Here is a 17,110-nt window from a genome sequence, read left to right as displayed (position 1 = left end):
CGCCTGTCAGACCGCTCCGCCTGACCTCATAACCGGTACGGGCTTGTAGTGATATGAATTTGATTTGATGTTTTTTTTTATGTGTTTCTGTGACTTTTTCCGACTTTTTTGTGTTGCCTTCTTTTTTTTTTGGGGTGCTGTCAGCAAGTCCTTGCTCTGCTGTCGGTTTGTAGAGTCGCGTTCGGTTGCCCATCAACCAGCAGCAACGTTTCAGGAGGACGTTCGGCAACACGCGATATGACTGCCACAAAGATGACGTCGCTGCCATTCATGGCCATTCGGAGAGAGAGAGAGAGAGAGAGAGAGTAGAGCACGGGAAAAGGATACTCTGTCAAGCGTTAAATAAGATGAAGGCTGGTTCGTTAACTTGAACCGTGTTCGATCGCTGAAGGCCCTTGGAGCGGAGATTGAGCGACAGTTGATGCGTGTGATGTCGATGGTGGTGGTTGCGTCAACCTGCTGCCACACTATATCGTTCCGTTCACACTGCTTTTTCGCTCACACGCAACAGAACGAGCATGGCACAAGGGACGACACATTGGCTTCGAAGAAGGGGATTTCGAAAGATTAACGTTTTGCTCCTTTTTGCCCTCTTATCGATCGATATTTTCCCCATTCATGTGGGGCGTGCCTGGGAGAAGGACGACAACAAGATGTGAAACGTGTGGACAACAACACATCGGTGTCACTTTGAAGATGTCCTGCTTGCCAGTGCTTTGAAGTAAGCAAACATAACCCCATCCATCCCGCTAGCTCCTGCCTGGCTTGGCTGCCTGTCAGGACGGGCGTACATTATTAAGCAAACTCGCATGCCTAATGGGGCAGAAAAGCGTTAAAAGTTCACTTTTCTTTTGCGGCGATGATAGAGGAGGCAGTGTGTGTGTGTGTGTGTGTTGGAGTAACCAAGAACCGCATTTTAGCGTGCTTTCGCTGCTGCTGCTGCATACTTATGATAATTAGAATGTTAATTAGTCCTCCTGAAGTCAGCAACAGTGCCAAAACCAAAGCAAAAAAAAAAAAACAGGACTGCATTGCTTGCACATCGACGACACCCATCGAAAGGAATTCGATTCCACGACCGTCGTCATCCTAAGCAGGCGGGGAACGGCAAAAGGATCTTTACACGTCGCCCGTTCACAACTGCAACCCGCGAGCGGTTGCGGTCCCCTGCGGGAGTGGAGAATTTGTGTGAGTGGAATTAATTTACAGCTCTAATTGCTGCTGCTGCTGCTGCCGCCGAGAACCCGATGCGACGATTCCTTGTAAACCGAAGGGAACTACTTTATATATCCCTCTTCGCAAGCAGTAGTGGCATGGGTGGCTCTCCATTCGGAGCGTACGCCACAGATTGAAGTGCCACACTTGGTCGCCCCGCTCCCGCACTTAAGAAGGGCTGAAGAGAAATTAATGTGCTGTTTACGCGTTGTGTTGGGCTGCGTTTGACATTTGCCTTGTAAGAAACGGTTCAGCGGGTTATGCTACTTGGGAGGGTATTGTTGAAATTAAATGCAGTAATGCTCTCTCTCTCTCTCTCTCTCTTTCTCTCTCTCTCTCTCTCGGCTCTTGTGGTCGAGTTTGAAAAGCAGACTTCTTGTGCGTTGCCTTGGAGCTACGGTCCCAAGGGAGATTTTCGAACCTGCTCTCCATGCGACAGACACAGTACACAGTATGCCTCGTCGTGCACATTAATTAACTCGATCTCTTCGGTTGTTGGAGGCGCACTCTCTGAGAAGAGGGTTTGTGTTTTTTTTTTTTGGCTTTGACAGTATTATTAATTCGATCTTTCACGTCCCTTTTTCTCATCCACAGACACAAACGAAAAGTTCAAAACTTCCTGCCATGCAAGACGCCAACCCGCGGTCCGCCCCATCTCGATGCGACAGGTGTGCCGGCCGGGCACGCGGTGACGTACGAGGACCCGGACGTACACTTGGGCCACCATCCGCTCGTTATGCGGCACCATCATCATCATCACCATCATCATAACATGGAGGTAAGTGTGCGCGTGTGTGTGTTGCATGTTTTTTTTTTAAAGTTAAGTTTAAAATGAAAAGAAAAGAGGTTCGTTCTTGTGCACTCATTCATTAACTTCGACAAAATCACTCCAGAAAAATTCCTCCCAAAACGAGCGGCCGACCGAACGCTGCGGGGCGGTCGGCGACCCATTCTTCGATTGCTCTTGTCAAAATTAATTCGCTCTGTCAGATTACATTGAATCATTTTAAATTGGATAATTCCAAGTGACATGTTTTTTCGGCCGAGTGGAAGGTGGAAGAGTATAGAAAGAGGGAGCGTGTTTGTTTGCTGGTTTCGCCCTTCACTGGCGGCGGCTAAGAGTATTTAAAAATTCACCTCACACATCATCCCGCAAACCGTTGGGAATTGAACCAATCAGGCACTCGTGTGTGTGTGTTGGGTGAATTGTAAAAAAAGACTGAGCAATGCAACGCGTGGTTTTAGGTTACAGTAATCAATTTTTAATTTCAAAACACCGCACTCGCGTATCCCGCAATGACGGTGTGTCCTGTGCGTCCCGGTATTTCCCCCACCAGTTCTCGTCCAAAACGGTCCTAAGTGTCTTGTAAAAAAGCCCAAAACGTGTACGTATGTATGTCAAAATGTGTCATGTGTTTGGACCGTTTTTCGGTTTTCTCTTTTAATTATTAATGTTATTCCACTGCTTGCAACCATTCTCTGTCTCTCTCTCTCTGTCCCTGTCCATCATCGCAAAAAGTTTGTTGCCCAAAAAACAACTACAGAAATATGTCCAATGTTGATGAATTGGAAAGCGTAATCGAACGTCTTCCCTTCCCTATCGATCATTGTTAATGCAGGCTCGTCTTGTCTTGCCGGCGGTGGTGTTGAACGTTGGAATGCAAAACCGCGGAACCTCCCAAAAGCGGGTTGTGTACCGTTTAATTTCTGCCCAAAGCAGGAACTGAAGGAAGTTTGCTCATTTTTTTTTTTTTTTTGTTACGTGTTCACAAACTCATCGCCGATTTGGGATTTTGAGATCGTGTCTTGCTGTCGGGTTTGTGTGCTGTTTTAAGAGACAATTGAACAATAGTAGGCTTCAACCGATTTAGCTAGTTGCCTGCCGCCTGAGTGACAGATGAGGAAAAGGGGAAATGTCATTCTATCTGGAGCTGTCACAACAACTGTCAACTGACACAACCGCAAAACCCAACCGGATGCATATCTCAATGGGGAGGGATTTGATATCACACATAAAAAAAAAACTTAAACAAAACCACATGATCTTCTCTATGCGCGTGTGTGTTAAATCTTAGTCCGCGGGACACGACAAACGACCAGTGGGAACAAAAAGGATGAGAATGTATGACGCAAGATCGCGCTTGCGCGCGCGCGCGCTCACATAAACAAAGGAACTGCTGCTCGTCCTAATGTTTTGGTGTCCGGAGAGCGGGATAAACTGTCATAATATTACGACAATCCATGTCAAAGCCTCCAAAGTTCCTTCCCTCCCAGCAGCGGGGAACAATAGCGCCGTGGTTTGTTCGCCTTCCCTTCTGCACACACACACACACACATCCTGCTTGCTTGTGGCGGTTTCGGGGTGGAATTTGCACACCGGCACAGCACCGTTCTCAAGAACTGTTTTCTTAGACCTTCGTTACGATCTCCACACATTCCAATTCTCTGTTGTTGCGGATATCAATGACAGACACAGACACACACACACACAGACACACAAACACAGGCAATTGAAACCTAAAGCCCTCGTACGGCGGCGAAGACGACGAACGGTTGTCGCTCGTTCTCTATCCTGCCATGCATCCTTTGTACCGAAGGTGCATCCATCTTTTCCAAAACTGAATGAAATCTTCAAAATTAATGCACACAAACACACACAAAGCGCAGAAGTGGTTCGCAGCAGGTTTGAAAAAGGCGTTTCGAAGCAGTAGACAAAAAAGACCGCTGAAATCTTAACCGTTTGTGTTGGGTTTCTTTTCCGTGGTAGAATTATAATCAAACAGTTTCTCCTCCACTACGGCCCAGGATGTTGTGTATGCTCAAGATGGTGCGAAGCAGCATAAGAAGATGTTGTTTCCATTGCTCAATCATATCGTAAAGAGGAAGAGCGACATACAATATAATAATCGAGCTGGAAAATGACGACAAACCTGCACCTCGTCCTCTCCTCCTTCGCCGTGCCGAACTTCACTGGGGTATCTTTTTTTTTTTTTTTGGGAATGAAAATTTAACCATATCCATATCATATTTCCTACCCCAAACTGTTTTGGTATAGAAATGTGAGCATAGCTTTTTTTCATTTCGGTGGGGAGGAATTCCACGAAACCACAACGTGCGTGCCGTGCGCGCCCATTTGTTGCCGTTGAAAGCCACGCTGGCTCAGGTGTCGCGCTTTTTGCCTAGAACCTCGCGGGAACCTCCGACCTAGCGACCGACCAGCGGCGCGCAACCCCACAGTGAGAAGCGTTTTTGAATTATTCCAATGAGTAAGATATCTCATCACGGGGGACCTACTACAACACACCGGCAACAACTGGCACTTGGGGGGGCCCAGCGCCATTCGCATAGCGGGCGACGTTTTGTTTCTCAATAATTTTCGGGACGACACCACACAAACGGTCGCCTTCGTCGTCTCCGCGCGAGCCTTCCTGCCTCTCACGAGGGGATAATTTATATGTTTCCATTTACATTTCATTAGGCTCGCGCACTGACCCCTGTGCGCGTGCGTGTGCGGGGTGGGATAGTGGTGCGTCGTACAAGCAAGAAGCGAGCGAAGATCGTCTGTCCCGTGAATAGATCGCGCCGGTGGAAAGAAGATCGTTCCGGGATCGCCAGGAGGAGCCACCAGACACATAATCCTGTATTTCCCGCCCCGTCGTTGGACTGTGTGTGTGTGTGTGTGTCTGTGATCGCGCAAAGGTGGCAAGCGAACACCGAACGGGGTTTTTTTTAGAGGCACGCTGCTCATAACTCTCCTGTTCGCTGCTTCCCTTCGGTGTGAGGCAAAAAAGAAGGTATTTTTCGCTCCTTTTGCTCCGGTCAGGCAAGCCTCCTTACCAACGAAACCACAAGAAACTGGCTCTGTGGTGTGTGTGTGTTTGTGTGTCTGTGTCGCATCGTGTTTAGGGGTGAGTGCGAAGCGAATTATGATTGGCGTGTGATGATCAAATTTCGTGTCTGTGTAATAATGCTGTCAAACATGTTTATTCCGAAGGCAGAGAGCGGCTTATCCGTCGAGCGCGCGCGCGCGCACCCGCGTCTGTCTGCCATGTCCGCTGTCATGCTGCGCGAACCTGTGCCCCCCCCCCCCCCTACGATGGGAGTGTACATGAGCGCGGTGTTGCGATGTAGAGGTCTTCCTCTAAGCGGTCCTGACCCTGTCCCTATCCTCTGCCCCTGCTGGGCTGTTGTGTTGCCTGCTAATTAACAACTGTATACGCCTCGAAAATATGTTGGATGGAATGGAATTTTTCTACAAAGGGTGATTGCCGGTGAAGCCGCCGCCAAGACGAAGGATCCGACTCAAACGCTTATCACTCCTAATTATTCCGATTAGAAATTGTGGACGCAGATGATGGGAAGAAGAAGAGGTTTTACACCGCAAAAGCTACGGCTAGCGATAGACGTGTGTGTGTTTTCTATCAAGCCAGCTGGTTGACCGTTTTGTGGAGCTCCTAGACAGGCGGTAAAAATTAGCTAAAAATTGATAACCATACCAAAATGGCCTTTTTATCGTCTTTCCGTCCCCGTCGAACACGCTTACACGAGAGCAAGAGAGCTGCATAAAATCTAATTGGATATTTTCCAATCGTAGGAGCAGATGAGCTTCTTTTAGGTCCTTCAGACAATGGCTTGTTTTCACTCACAGCCACAGCCACTCCTGCTACAATCACTTCAGTTTTGGGGAGTTTTGTTTTTTTTACTACAAAAAAAAAAATAAATAAATAAAGCTGGTTCTGCCGAGGTGTGTGAAACCTTTCAACGTCTTCGCACATCAGGTTGCATAGTTTCAGCGGCACAGCAACGAACCGCCCAGAGGGATATCAGTTTGATAGACACACAGCACACAGTCCCTGCCTTCTCTCTATCTCTCTGGAACACCGGTGGAACACCGTTCACACGCCCCCACCACCACCCTGACCAACCAGGAGCGCAGACAATATTTAGTTTCATCCGAAACCTTAACCCCGATCTCTCGCCGCTTTCCTTGCGGTCACTGGCCACTGATCGACGCACAGCTTTGCTTTTTTCGCTCGTACGCGTTAGACCGTAAAGCAGTATGGTGTGGTGTGTGAGCGCTGGCTGGGGATGTTGCTCCTTTCCCTCGTGTGATGATCGGTGGGAGAAAGATGAAATCTTGTCAGGGAGCTGTCTCTTACCTATCCTGCAAAACAACACTCCCTGCACTCTCAGCGTGGCGGAGGAGGCGCATTTAATATCAACAAAGCAGGCGCGCCAACATAAGCAGCAACCACAACACAACACCTCGTGCGTGTGTGTGTTTTCTTGTATCTTTCTTGTTCTTTTCTTTTCTTTTTCTAGTGAGAACCCCTTTCCTTCCACCCCTTTCACTACTGCCTCTTATGATGAACGACCGCGCTCGGTTCGGCTCTTCCTCTTCAGCGGTAAGAATTCGACCCCTTCTTCGGACTCACGCACCGACCACAGCATTCGGACAAGGGACAAGCGCTCCCGGGGGGGCAAGCGCGCGTGTCCGAGCTATTTGGGTGGCATTATTACGTGTTGCGTCCCCCCCGATTCTTCCAGTCCACACACAGCAAAAGGGGGACCACACACAACGTTTGGGACAGCATGTGCCCCTTGACGCTCTGTGCGCTGCTTGATGCTCCTGCTTGTGGCCGACGGTGGCGCTGAGGTGGATAGAGGATAGAGTGTATTATTCGATGGCCATCTGCTTAACGGGGCAGGCGATTGCTGCAAATCTAGCTTTTTAAGCTAACACGCGCACCACTCTCCAACATATCGCTGAAGTGATGTAGAAAACATTACAACACAACGCAGACGCGCCTCTAACAGCGCTCGCTTCCCTATTATTATTATTTGTACAGTGGTAATGTCCGATACGCCTGTTTGTTTGCTGTCCAAACATACACACACACACAACACAGTCTGGTGGGGCCTTCGGCACTGAAGAGACACGCTGTGTGATGTGTGTTAGCTGATCGTGGATGATCATGTTTTGCTGCTATACGCTACGCGTGTATGCCTTCCCCTTTTTTTCTTATTGTAATCATTTCCATTCTTTTTGGCGTGCAGAGTGCCTCTCGAGTGCCAAGTACCGGTGTTGTTGGTGTACCGTGTAGAGATACACTTATCATAATGCTTTCCAAACGCTCCGATTCAATGCCACCTATCTTTGGCTCGTCTTCCAAAAACAAAACAGAACAAAACGTGCTCGACCCTTTTTTGTTGTTGTTGCTGGAGAGACTCAGGGGTCTCCACAATAGTGCGCACGGGAGGGATTATGCTTCGGGGGGTTTTTTTTTATTCTATCCCTTCAGGGACATCAGGCAAAATCAGTGGCATCGTGTGTTCGTTTACGGCGCATAATGATATCCGGAAATGGGGTGCGAACAATCAACCTGCCCATTCATTCCATTGCACCGAGCGAGCAGTACAGCAACGTAACGTGTGGCCATTTGTGTAGCAGCAGTAGATCCTTCTTAATATGTACATACACTTTAGCTGTACCCCTCGGTGTGAGCACTTGCCTGGGAGGGGGGATGGCACATACACTTTACATTTTTGCTGTATGCCATTTTCTAGCAAACAGACGCGCCGATAGTACGCCAAAGAGCAGCGGACTGCAAAAAAAGATGCATAAAAATATATAGAGATGTAGCGTTTCTGCATTTTTATTCGTTTTCTAAGGGGTGTTTTTCTGCCATCGAACTGTCCTTTACAGGGTTTTTCAGGCGTGTTCTCATAAATGTGGGACACTTTATTGATGAACTTAATGGGAATTTTACTCTATAGCACCGTTGCGGACAAATCCCAATATGAATTTATAAAGTGCCATTGAGTCCAATTTCCATCGTATGAAGTTCACTTCCAATAGGAAAGAGTCACGGAAGTGTCCCACACAACTATGATGAGAACGCCCGAAAACCCCTGTATGCTTTCTGCTGCTGCTGCAGTGCTTCTTGTGCACATACGTGTACGTAAATTGCAAATGTAAAGCCAGAATCGTGCGCACACCACTCTGCCCCGGGGAAATAGGAAACGTACGGAACGGATAGATACATCACGGTTTGGTGGATTTTTAAGAATAGTTTTCCCAATCACCACTACAGCAGCAGCAGCAGTAGCAGTAGGGAAACAAGTGCATGCATAAGCAAACAAGCACGGGGGGGGGGGGAAGCACGGCGCAACACACAACACAAGAGCAAACGTGACGAGTTTACAATTGTGTGCCCCTCCTTCGTGGTAGCCAGTAGAGGTCCTGCCAGCTCACGACTCTCTCTCTCTCTCTCTTCTTTTGTATAAGACGCTTTGCAAACGTCACTGCCACACAAACCCCTCTCAAGCCAAGTATGTGTGTGTGTGCAAGTTTGGGATCTTGGGAAATATAAACCAGGAAAGATAGAGAGCGTTCGAGCAAGAATGGTTGCCATTATTCTAACTGTTAAGGCACACAAAAAAAAAACTAGATCCTGGCTGCAACACACACAGGACCATATTCTGGCAAACACCCCACACCCCAGCGAGAAGGACCGGAAGTGTGGAGCGGCTGCTGCAAAATCCACCCTTGTGTGTTTTGTGGCACGGTTTTCGGAATGGACGGTAAATTCAGTTACACTTTCTTCGCTCGATCTCGAGCAGTTTGAGTCTCGTGTCCGCTTCGAACGACGACGACAGCCAGTAGTGCACAATGGAATGGCGCTGGGAAAATGCTTTCATGCAAACAGCAGAAGCAGCAGCAGCAGCACCACCTTCCTCGGCTATTTCTTCTTATCCTTCAGACCGCCGGCTCCGGCGGGAACCATGCAGCGGACCTTCGTAGTGTGTCATGTGCAATCCTTTGCCACGCTCCAAAAATCCTCCCGAACCGCGTGGGGAATATTTACCCAAAAAGTCCAGCTTTTCCAGCGTTGACTTTTCGTCCTGTTTTGGGTTAACAAACATTCGAAACTGTCCCCAAAAGAGTTAGAGCGTGTGGTTGAAGCAAGGTCCTTGAAAGAGAACAGGTCGAAGCGCTTAGAGTAAATTGACAGAAAGCCATGGGAAAATTTTGACAGTTAAAGTGAACATTGTTTATGTTTAGCGATGGACGTTGCTATGGAGTGAATGAGAGTTTTGTTCAGCATTTTACATTCAATTACTGATAGAATATTTGAAGAATTAGAATCCAATTAGAATATTACATGACTGATACAATCCAAGGATCTCATTTATCATTCGTAGCCGGGTTGCATATTGTATGCATATTGTACCAGCGTGTGTCGATTGGATGTTTCATTTTACTCTCAGTGTTCAATTGAAAGTAAAAAGGACTTCTTTAACCCAGTTGAACATGTTAAACATTTCGTTTTTCCAGCAGGACCGTTGCAAACGGTAGTGGTTTGTGGTCACGGAATAGCAAACAATGAAAAAGGTTATCAATGTTTCTGAATACAGAGTAGACTGCAATTACTTCTCCTTTATTGTCCAGAAGTGATTGACCGCAAGAAATTTAACCAATATAACCTTCCTAATAGTAAATTCGTCCACTTTTGCGCGTTAACTATTAGCCGTTTGTTTGTAAACACTTTTTCATGAAACTGTCAAAAGCGAGCTGAAAATGGCAACCTAGCAACGGGCTTTGCATCGACCTGTTCTCCTTAATAGATCTTGGGTTGAAGTGTCACACACCGTGCGCGCAGAGCTCCAATCGATTTCACTCGGCAACGATTATCTTTCTTAGTTGGCGCTGGCTGGCACACGCTAGTAGAACGATCGCAGTAACGTTTGCTTCAGTAACAATCCACTTCACAATAATATGGTGTATGTGGAAGGGGGGGGGGGGACTGAATTGATACACCATTAAGCAAGCGAAGCATCGAAAAAGTTTGTCAAGCACTTTGCCATACCACCGAGCAAACGCCGCATTCCGCATCGGATAACAATTCGGCTTTTTTGTACAATATGAAATCGAATAAAAAAAAACCCACAAATGGAACACTCTTAAAACCACCGTTGTGTGTGCGTGTGAAAATGCACAGGGCCGCCAAGTGTGAACCATTTCATGCCCTCTGAAGGGCCCTCTGCACACACACACGCACCGTCTGCGTACCGACAGCAGCCCAACCCGAGGAGAAGTGTGATTGTAAGGATTCTTGTGTGATTTTATCGCGGTGCAGCAGCAACAACAATGAGTGCCTGTGAGGAGAGGTGGTTCGCTTTTGTTTGGAAGTGTGAAACGCGTGTGAGTGCGCTGCGCATCTTGAGTGAACCTTTTTCCTTTTTCTTTCAATCTCAATTTGTGTTTTTTTAAGCGCGTTACTTAGCATTAATTCGTGTCTCTCTCTCTCTCTCTCTCTCTTTATCTCTCTCTCCCTTGACAGCTGCACGCAAAGCAGATCCACTATCCGAGCGGATATCCGATGCCGCGGTCGCCACCATTGTTCATCTGCTCGTCGCCCGGCCCGGACCCGTACCGGTCGCACGACAACGTGTACGAGGAGCTGGAGCATGGGCCGGGCCGGGACACGGACTCGGAGCCGCCGATCCAGTCGGACGACGACTTTGCCGAGGACGAGCTCAGCCTGCCGGGCGACCGGTCCTTCCACAAGTCGCCGTCGGACGGTGGCACCACGGTCGCTACCATCTACCACGACCGGAGCAACGGGGGCGGCAGCAGCAACAGTGCGGTCACGACCGCTTCCGCCTCGACCATGCCCGTTACGGACGGCGGCGGCGGGTGTTGTGCGGCGGGCGTAGAGGGGAGTGTTGGTGGACCACCAGCACCAGCAACGGTGGCGGCTTCGGGCCCATCGTCCGCCTACCTGGAGCGGAACCGCACCGAGCGCAACTCGCTCCTGTCGTCCTCGTCCTCGTCCGGGAATGACAATACACATCCGCTGGCACACCCCCACCACCACCACCACCGGGGCGGAACGGCGGCGGTGCCACCGTCTTTGTCCGCCGGCGGCCTTAACGGAGCTGGCAATAGCAACAACAATAACAATAATGGAAGCAGCGGTGGTGGTGGCAACAGCAGCGGTAGCAGCAGTGCGAGCAACAGCAACCGCAACTCCAACTCCAGCACGGATTGTGGGAACAACAGCAGCAACAATAATAATAATAACAATAATAGTAACAGCAGCGGCAGTTCCAGCCTGCCCAACGGAACCGGCGGCACCACCACGCACTGCAATGGTGTTGGTGGTGTGTTGGGATTGTTCCGGTCGCGCAAGCACCACCCGGCGGCGACGCTGGGCAGCTCCGGACGGAGGCAGGCGGCGCCGGCATTCAACAGCTGCTCGCTGGACGGGGGACCGCTCGGCGAGCCGGTCGTACTGCCGCCAATGTACGACGATCGGGGCATGATGACGTTGCCGCCGCCCGCCTACGCCCATACGCTCACGACGACGACGGGGACGACGGGGACCGGGGGTCACCATCATCACCATCCGCTGCACCACCATCCGCACCATCATCACCTGAACAGTGTCAATAACAACTCGCTCGGCAATCAGCACAACCATCGGTCGAACTACTACAGCATGATCGACGACGACGGCGGGGCTGCGTCGGAACCGCTCGATCCGGTCGAGCGGCGGAACCGCATCAACGCGCAGCTGTCCGCGTCGGCCGGCGGCGTCTCCACCATCTTCCGCAATGGCCACCGGACGGCGGGAACCACCGTAGGCGCACCGATCGGCGGCTATGGCAGTGGTCGCTCGCGAACGAATCCACGCCGGCACGGCCGAAATGGTAACAACGGGAGCCAACAGCAGCAACCGCTGGCCGTGATATCGGCACCGCAGGACCCGTCGCAGTACATCTACCACGAGCCCGTCTTCCACGAGGGCCTCATCTACGATGGGTGCCTGTCGCACACGTACAGCGATCGGAGCGGGGGCAGCGGCAGCACCGGCACCGGCAGTACCGGCGGCGGCGTTGCCTACCACCATCCGTACATTCTGCCCCAGTTTACCACCTTCCGGAATGGCGGTGGCGGTGGTGGTGTTGGTGGAAGTGTTGTTGGAGTACCACCTTCATCGCATCCGGCCGGCACCAACGGTGGTCATTCGATCTACTCGCGCGATTCCAGCTTCGGGTCGGACTCGGGCTACAGTCAGCACACGCAAACGTCCAACCGGAGTGTCGCCGGCTGGAGCCATCGGCGGCCGGCTGGCGGACAGTCGGGGACCGGCACCGTCGTCAACCCGAAGGTAGCGGCGACAGCAACCGATCAGCAGCAGCAGCAGCAGCAGCCACCGCAATCAACGATGGTGGTCGATTCTTGAGAGAAAGCTACCGTACTACCCGGACGACCGTTCATATCCAGTATTGTATACGGCAAGATACTGCTCTGAGGTGTGCGGACAAGTCAAACTTGGCTAAAACACGGCGGGGAGCGCCTGTAGACACACACACACACACACAGAGAGAGAGACAGAGACAGAGGCGTTGGTTCTGAGAGTGTCTGAGTAGAAGGTCGAAGCGGATGTGTTGCTAGAGCAGTAGTAGACAGAAGAAGACGAGAAGAGAAAAAAACCAAGAATGTGATTTTAATTTTAGTATCAATCTCTCTTAATGCCGCCCTCTTTATTGGACGGTGTTTTGTAGTGGTAGTAGTAGTAGTGGTAGTAGTAGCAGTAGTAGTTGTAGTCCGGAGAAGAATTAATAGCTTGTAAAGAGAAGGAGAGGTTAGTGAGTGATAGACGCTTCGTTTGTGTACAGTTTTCAATGAGAAAACAGGCTCTTCTCGGCCTGTTAAGAGAGAGAGAGAGTGCAGAGGGTATTCGGGGAAAGTAGACAACCTGGAATAGGTGGGAGGAAGACCTGATGTCCAAATGCTGTCCTGTCAAAGTTACTAGATATTTGTAATTTCTGCTCCTTCCAGAGCGGTGCAACAATTGTGTACAGATACGGGAAATACTCGTGTGCGTGCGTGTGAGTGTCGTTTGTGTGAGTGAGCGGACGTTTATGTGTGTGTGATAGGTACTTAAAAATGGCAGTCAAAATGAGAGCTTTTCTTACACATAATCGTATCTTATAAACAGAAGAAACACACATACAAATGTCCTCGCTTACATGAGACCCAAACACCGCGCATACAAGTGAACCCTCCTTTTTGTGTGAGAAAGAAAGAGAGAGAGCACAGTCCACGAATCCTAACTGAGAGAGAGAGAGAGAGAGAGAGAGAGAGAAAAAGCAGGCCGACGGCGAGAAGTTAAAGGCAGCATTTAGTAGCAGTAGTAGTAGCAGCAGAAGCAGCGATGTGACTAGGGAAAGGAAGGAGTTTTTGTTTGTGTGGTTGTTGCATACACCACGTGTCATGTACATATACGTCTTACTACACACTCCCTCCTTCCCTCCCTTTTCAGACAAAACCCTCCTAGTCTTAGAAAGGCGGCAGCCGGCGTGGGAAGGTAAAGCAATTCCCGCCTGTATTTAGAGCATTTGGTTTTTTCGCGTTTTTAATGTCTGATGATCACATGATCGGTCAGGTCAGATTGTAAAGCACGGGCAGTAGGGCAGAATTAGGCAGAACATTCGGTGTTCGGTTTCGGCGAGTTTACTCTTGTGGTTGTAATTTGTACGTAATTACGCAAAATGGCGCCCGGTGCCCCCAGGGTGGTTGTCCCCTCCTTCCCCCTCCCCCGCGTCCGTTGGTGTTGTGGGCCGATAGATTCTTACCGATCGGAAGCGGGATCGATCTGCTGCCCCATGCTGCGTCTGTTGCTTCTTACTCAAGCGTGTGTTTTTTTATGCAATTTTAGCATTGTTTTTTTCTATTACAAGCAGTTTTGCGCTGCGAGTTGCATACTTTGAGGCGCTTACACTGCGCTGATGATCGTACATTCGCTTGCATTTTTGTTTTGTTTTTTTCGTGCTTTGCGTGTGAGGTGTTCGTGTGCCAAACTACATTTCTGTAGCATCATTACATGGATTACGTAGTTGGACTTGGATTTTATTTTTTTTATTTGTTTCCATCTGGTGTTTTGGACTGATGGCAACGCCATCGCTTGCGCTGCGTTAAGTGGTTACCCGCCCTGTTTTCACTGCGCAATTCCAATTTGCAGCAGCTCTGTTGGTTGCGTGACAAAGAAGCTCCTCCTTGAATGGAGAATGATCACAGCGAAATAATGATGCATTGCGTTGTTGTTTTTTTACACGTACACCTCTTTCTAATTGCTGTCAGCTTGGTTTTGTGTTTTAAGCCACGCCTTTTAACCACTTTATGGAGATGACTACCTATAACACAACATTTTCAGTACAATGTGTGCATTTTAAAATGGATTTTGTCTTTTGAGTTGAAAGTAAGAAGTAAATGCAGAAATGGAGCGCTCGCACAGACCCCCAAAAACTACGACGCGGGATCGCGGGTAAATTGTAAAATGGCGCCGAAACATAATGAAACTATGATAGAATAAAACCCCTGTGTAAATACTCTTGTACAGTGCGGCTAGAGCGTAATAATAAAATAATAATAATAAAAACAAAAGTCAACAAGAATACAAGCTATAAACACTGAATCAATGAAGACGAAAGCAAACTCCTGCAACCGTTCATGTGTATGTGTGTATGTGTATTTTGTTTAATTGTTCGCGCTCTGTTCAATTGGACCGATTTGGCAACTCTTTGTTTCTCTTGCGCTTGTTTCCTTTTCGCATCGGTAATGGAAATATTTGTATTGTTTTCGTTCAAGTTTTTCACTTTTTATTGTTTTTTTTCTTGTTCCTTTTGTTTAGTTCTGCTTTCTATTCCCTGAAGAAGATTTTTTTTTTCGAGAATCAGGAACCTTCTAACCGTTTGTTTATTTTTTAAATCAATCAACTCTCTGTACCTGTTCCTATTCATCACACTCTTCCCTCTACCGCTCGGATGAGCTGAAAGGAATTAGAGAAAGCATAGTATGTGAAAAAAAAACACATAACAGCAAGACTAAAGGAAACAATCTTTCTTTCCTCTCCAACCTTAGCTCTCCCTTCCCCTGTGCTTCCCTCAGTAGAAATTACACCGTGTAGTGTTGTCACGAAATCGTCGTGATTGTGTGTTTTCGAAACAGTGAACAAAAATCACTACCGAACCCCCTAGCAAGCGAACAGATGAAGCAAACACAATATGGTTAAATAGAATGTGTACATGAAATTACTGAAGCAAACCACTTACAGCAAGACAACACAGGGAATACAAAATGTCCAGTGAGCAGAGTGGGTAAAACTAAAACTGGAAAAGTAGTGAAAATTCAACGACGGTGGAAAAGAACCTGCAACACACAAGCGAAGAGAAAGATTACCATATCATTTTAGCATGTAGCAAAGGGAAGTTAAACAGGGGAAGGAAGAAAACAAAACACGAGAAAAAGAAGAGTTTCCTGATTCGAAAGCAATCCTAATGCCAAACAAAAAGAGGTAATAAAGCAACAAAAGAATATAAAGCGAAAGACAGAAAGAAAGAGAGAGAGACAGGAATTATATCAAAACCAAATGAACTGAAACAGAAAGAGAGAAAAAGAGAGAAAATAAACGTTTGAAAGATAAGCAAGAAGGAACAGCAGGTCGATTACGTGTACATAGTGAGGTGCAAAAGTGAAACAAAAACCATAAGCAAAGTGAAACAATCGAACGCTAATCATTCGGGGAAGAGCGATAGTTTTCTTCAAATATTGCAAACCTTCTAAAGAAGAGGGACTCGCAGATCGCAAACAAAATACCACAACAAAAACCACTACCCGCAACTGCAAGCCAGCCCCCTATCAATCTTTTCGCTCGCGTCCCTCTATCTTTCATCGATCTGTTTTTTCCCCCTTCAAATCAAACAAACTCCTCCCATTAAAAGAAAAAAAAAACCTAACGAAGACATCTTACCATGGAAAAAAGCATAAAGCGAAAAAGTAAAGTAAAGTAAAGTAAGTAAAAAAACGGTCGTGAAAAACAAACAAAAACTCTATCAGTGTAGAAAAAAAACAGAAACAAACAACAAACGAACAAACGAACAAACTCTAGTGGAAAACAATTAATAAAATTGATAAAATGCAAATGAAATAACATAAAACAAATAGCTCTTGTGTGTGTGTGTTTTTTTTTCAATTATTCATCAACATGAAAGAAATGTAGCTTTGTGTGTTGTAGTTTTTGTAACCATACTAACAATACCGTTCGTTTCCATAATCGGCTTTTAAATGATGTAATGTTTCCTTGTTTTGTTCCAACGAAACATAAAGAATAAAAGCTCATTATAATGAAACATAAACAATTACACAGTCCACGCCCATGGTACCCATTATAATATTATTTTCCATGTGGGTAAGCATGAACAAACAAATTCTTATTATTATTATTTTTATTTTTGAAGCTCGCTCAGTTTCGAATAAATTTTCGTTGTTGAAAAAAGTTTGATGGGAAAGTTATAGTTACAAAGCTTCACTTAAAATGTGCTGGAAATTATTTAAATAAAACGAAAATATGCAACAGTTGCGTTTCACACTACTGTGAAAGCATTTCATCCACACACCATACAAACCAAACAGTGAAAGCATCCAAAAGAAAAGTAAAAAAAAGTAGAACCAAATCCCCACAAAACGAAAGACAATAAATAATTAAATCGATTGCGTTGTACATTAACGTGCAACGGGCAAAGTGCAGAGGACAAACAGAGTAGCTCGGAAAATATTGAGTGGGTTACCCAGGGCAACCGCGTACGCGCACCATGCACACCAGTGTAAGCCTGCAGGAACAAAGAGAGCACACAGAGCATGAGGGTAAGAGGGCGTCCCATTAATATTGATCCGATTTAACTTCCATTTAGCGGCAGGAGGTGCGGCGGAGGCGAGTTGCCGAAATTCCGCCGAAAAGGAAAACCCATGCCAGTGTGCTAATGGAGGTGGAAGGAATTAATAGGCTTGTGAAAGGGTGAGAGGATAGGAGGATGGATGGTTGTG

At 47.5% G+C, this 17,110-nt stretch overlaps 1 protein-coding gene across 7 annotated transcripts in view; it reads left to right on the top strand.

The window, feature by feature from the left end:
• LOC121601573 (probable serine/threonine-protein kinase DDB_G0282963) overlaps positions 1 to 16,003 on the top strand; it is a 138,296-nt gene extending 122,293 nt beyond the window's left edge. For 5 of the 7 annotated variants that reach the window (XM_041930421.1, XM_041930403.1, XM_041930410.1 and 2 more), the window contains exons 6-7: positions 1,810 to 1,993; positions 10,560 to 16,003. In XM_041930421.1, the coding sequence (XP_041786355.1) occupies positions 1,810 to 1,993; positions 10,560 to 12,467 (2,092 nt within the window). In that variant the 3' untranslated portion in view covers positions 12,468 to 16,003. Of the gene's footprint in view, positions 1 to 1,295; positions 1,454 to 1,586; positions 1,737 to 1,809; positions 1,994 to 9,945; positions 10,421 to 10,559 lie in introns of those variants that run through there. The other 2 variants (XM_041930434.1, XM_041930429.1) reach the window with 2 other exon arrangements.
• The last annotated feature ends 1,107 nt before the right edge of the window (positions 16,004 to 17,110 follow it).

The sequence above is a fragment of the Anopheles merus genome, chromosome 2R (assembly GCF_017562075.2).
Source record: "Anopheles merus strain MAF chromosome 2R, AmerM5.1, whole genome shotgun sequence".
NCBI lineage: Eukaryota > Metazoa > Arthropoda > Insecta > Diptera > Culicidae > Anopheles > Anopheles merus.
Note: the sequence above shows the minus strand (reverse complement) of the source record. Positions and strands in the feature narration are given on the sequence as shown.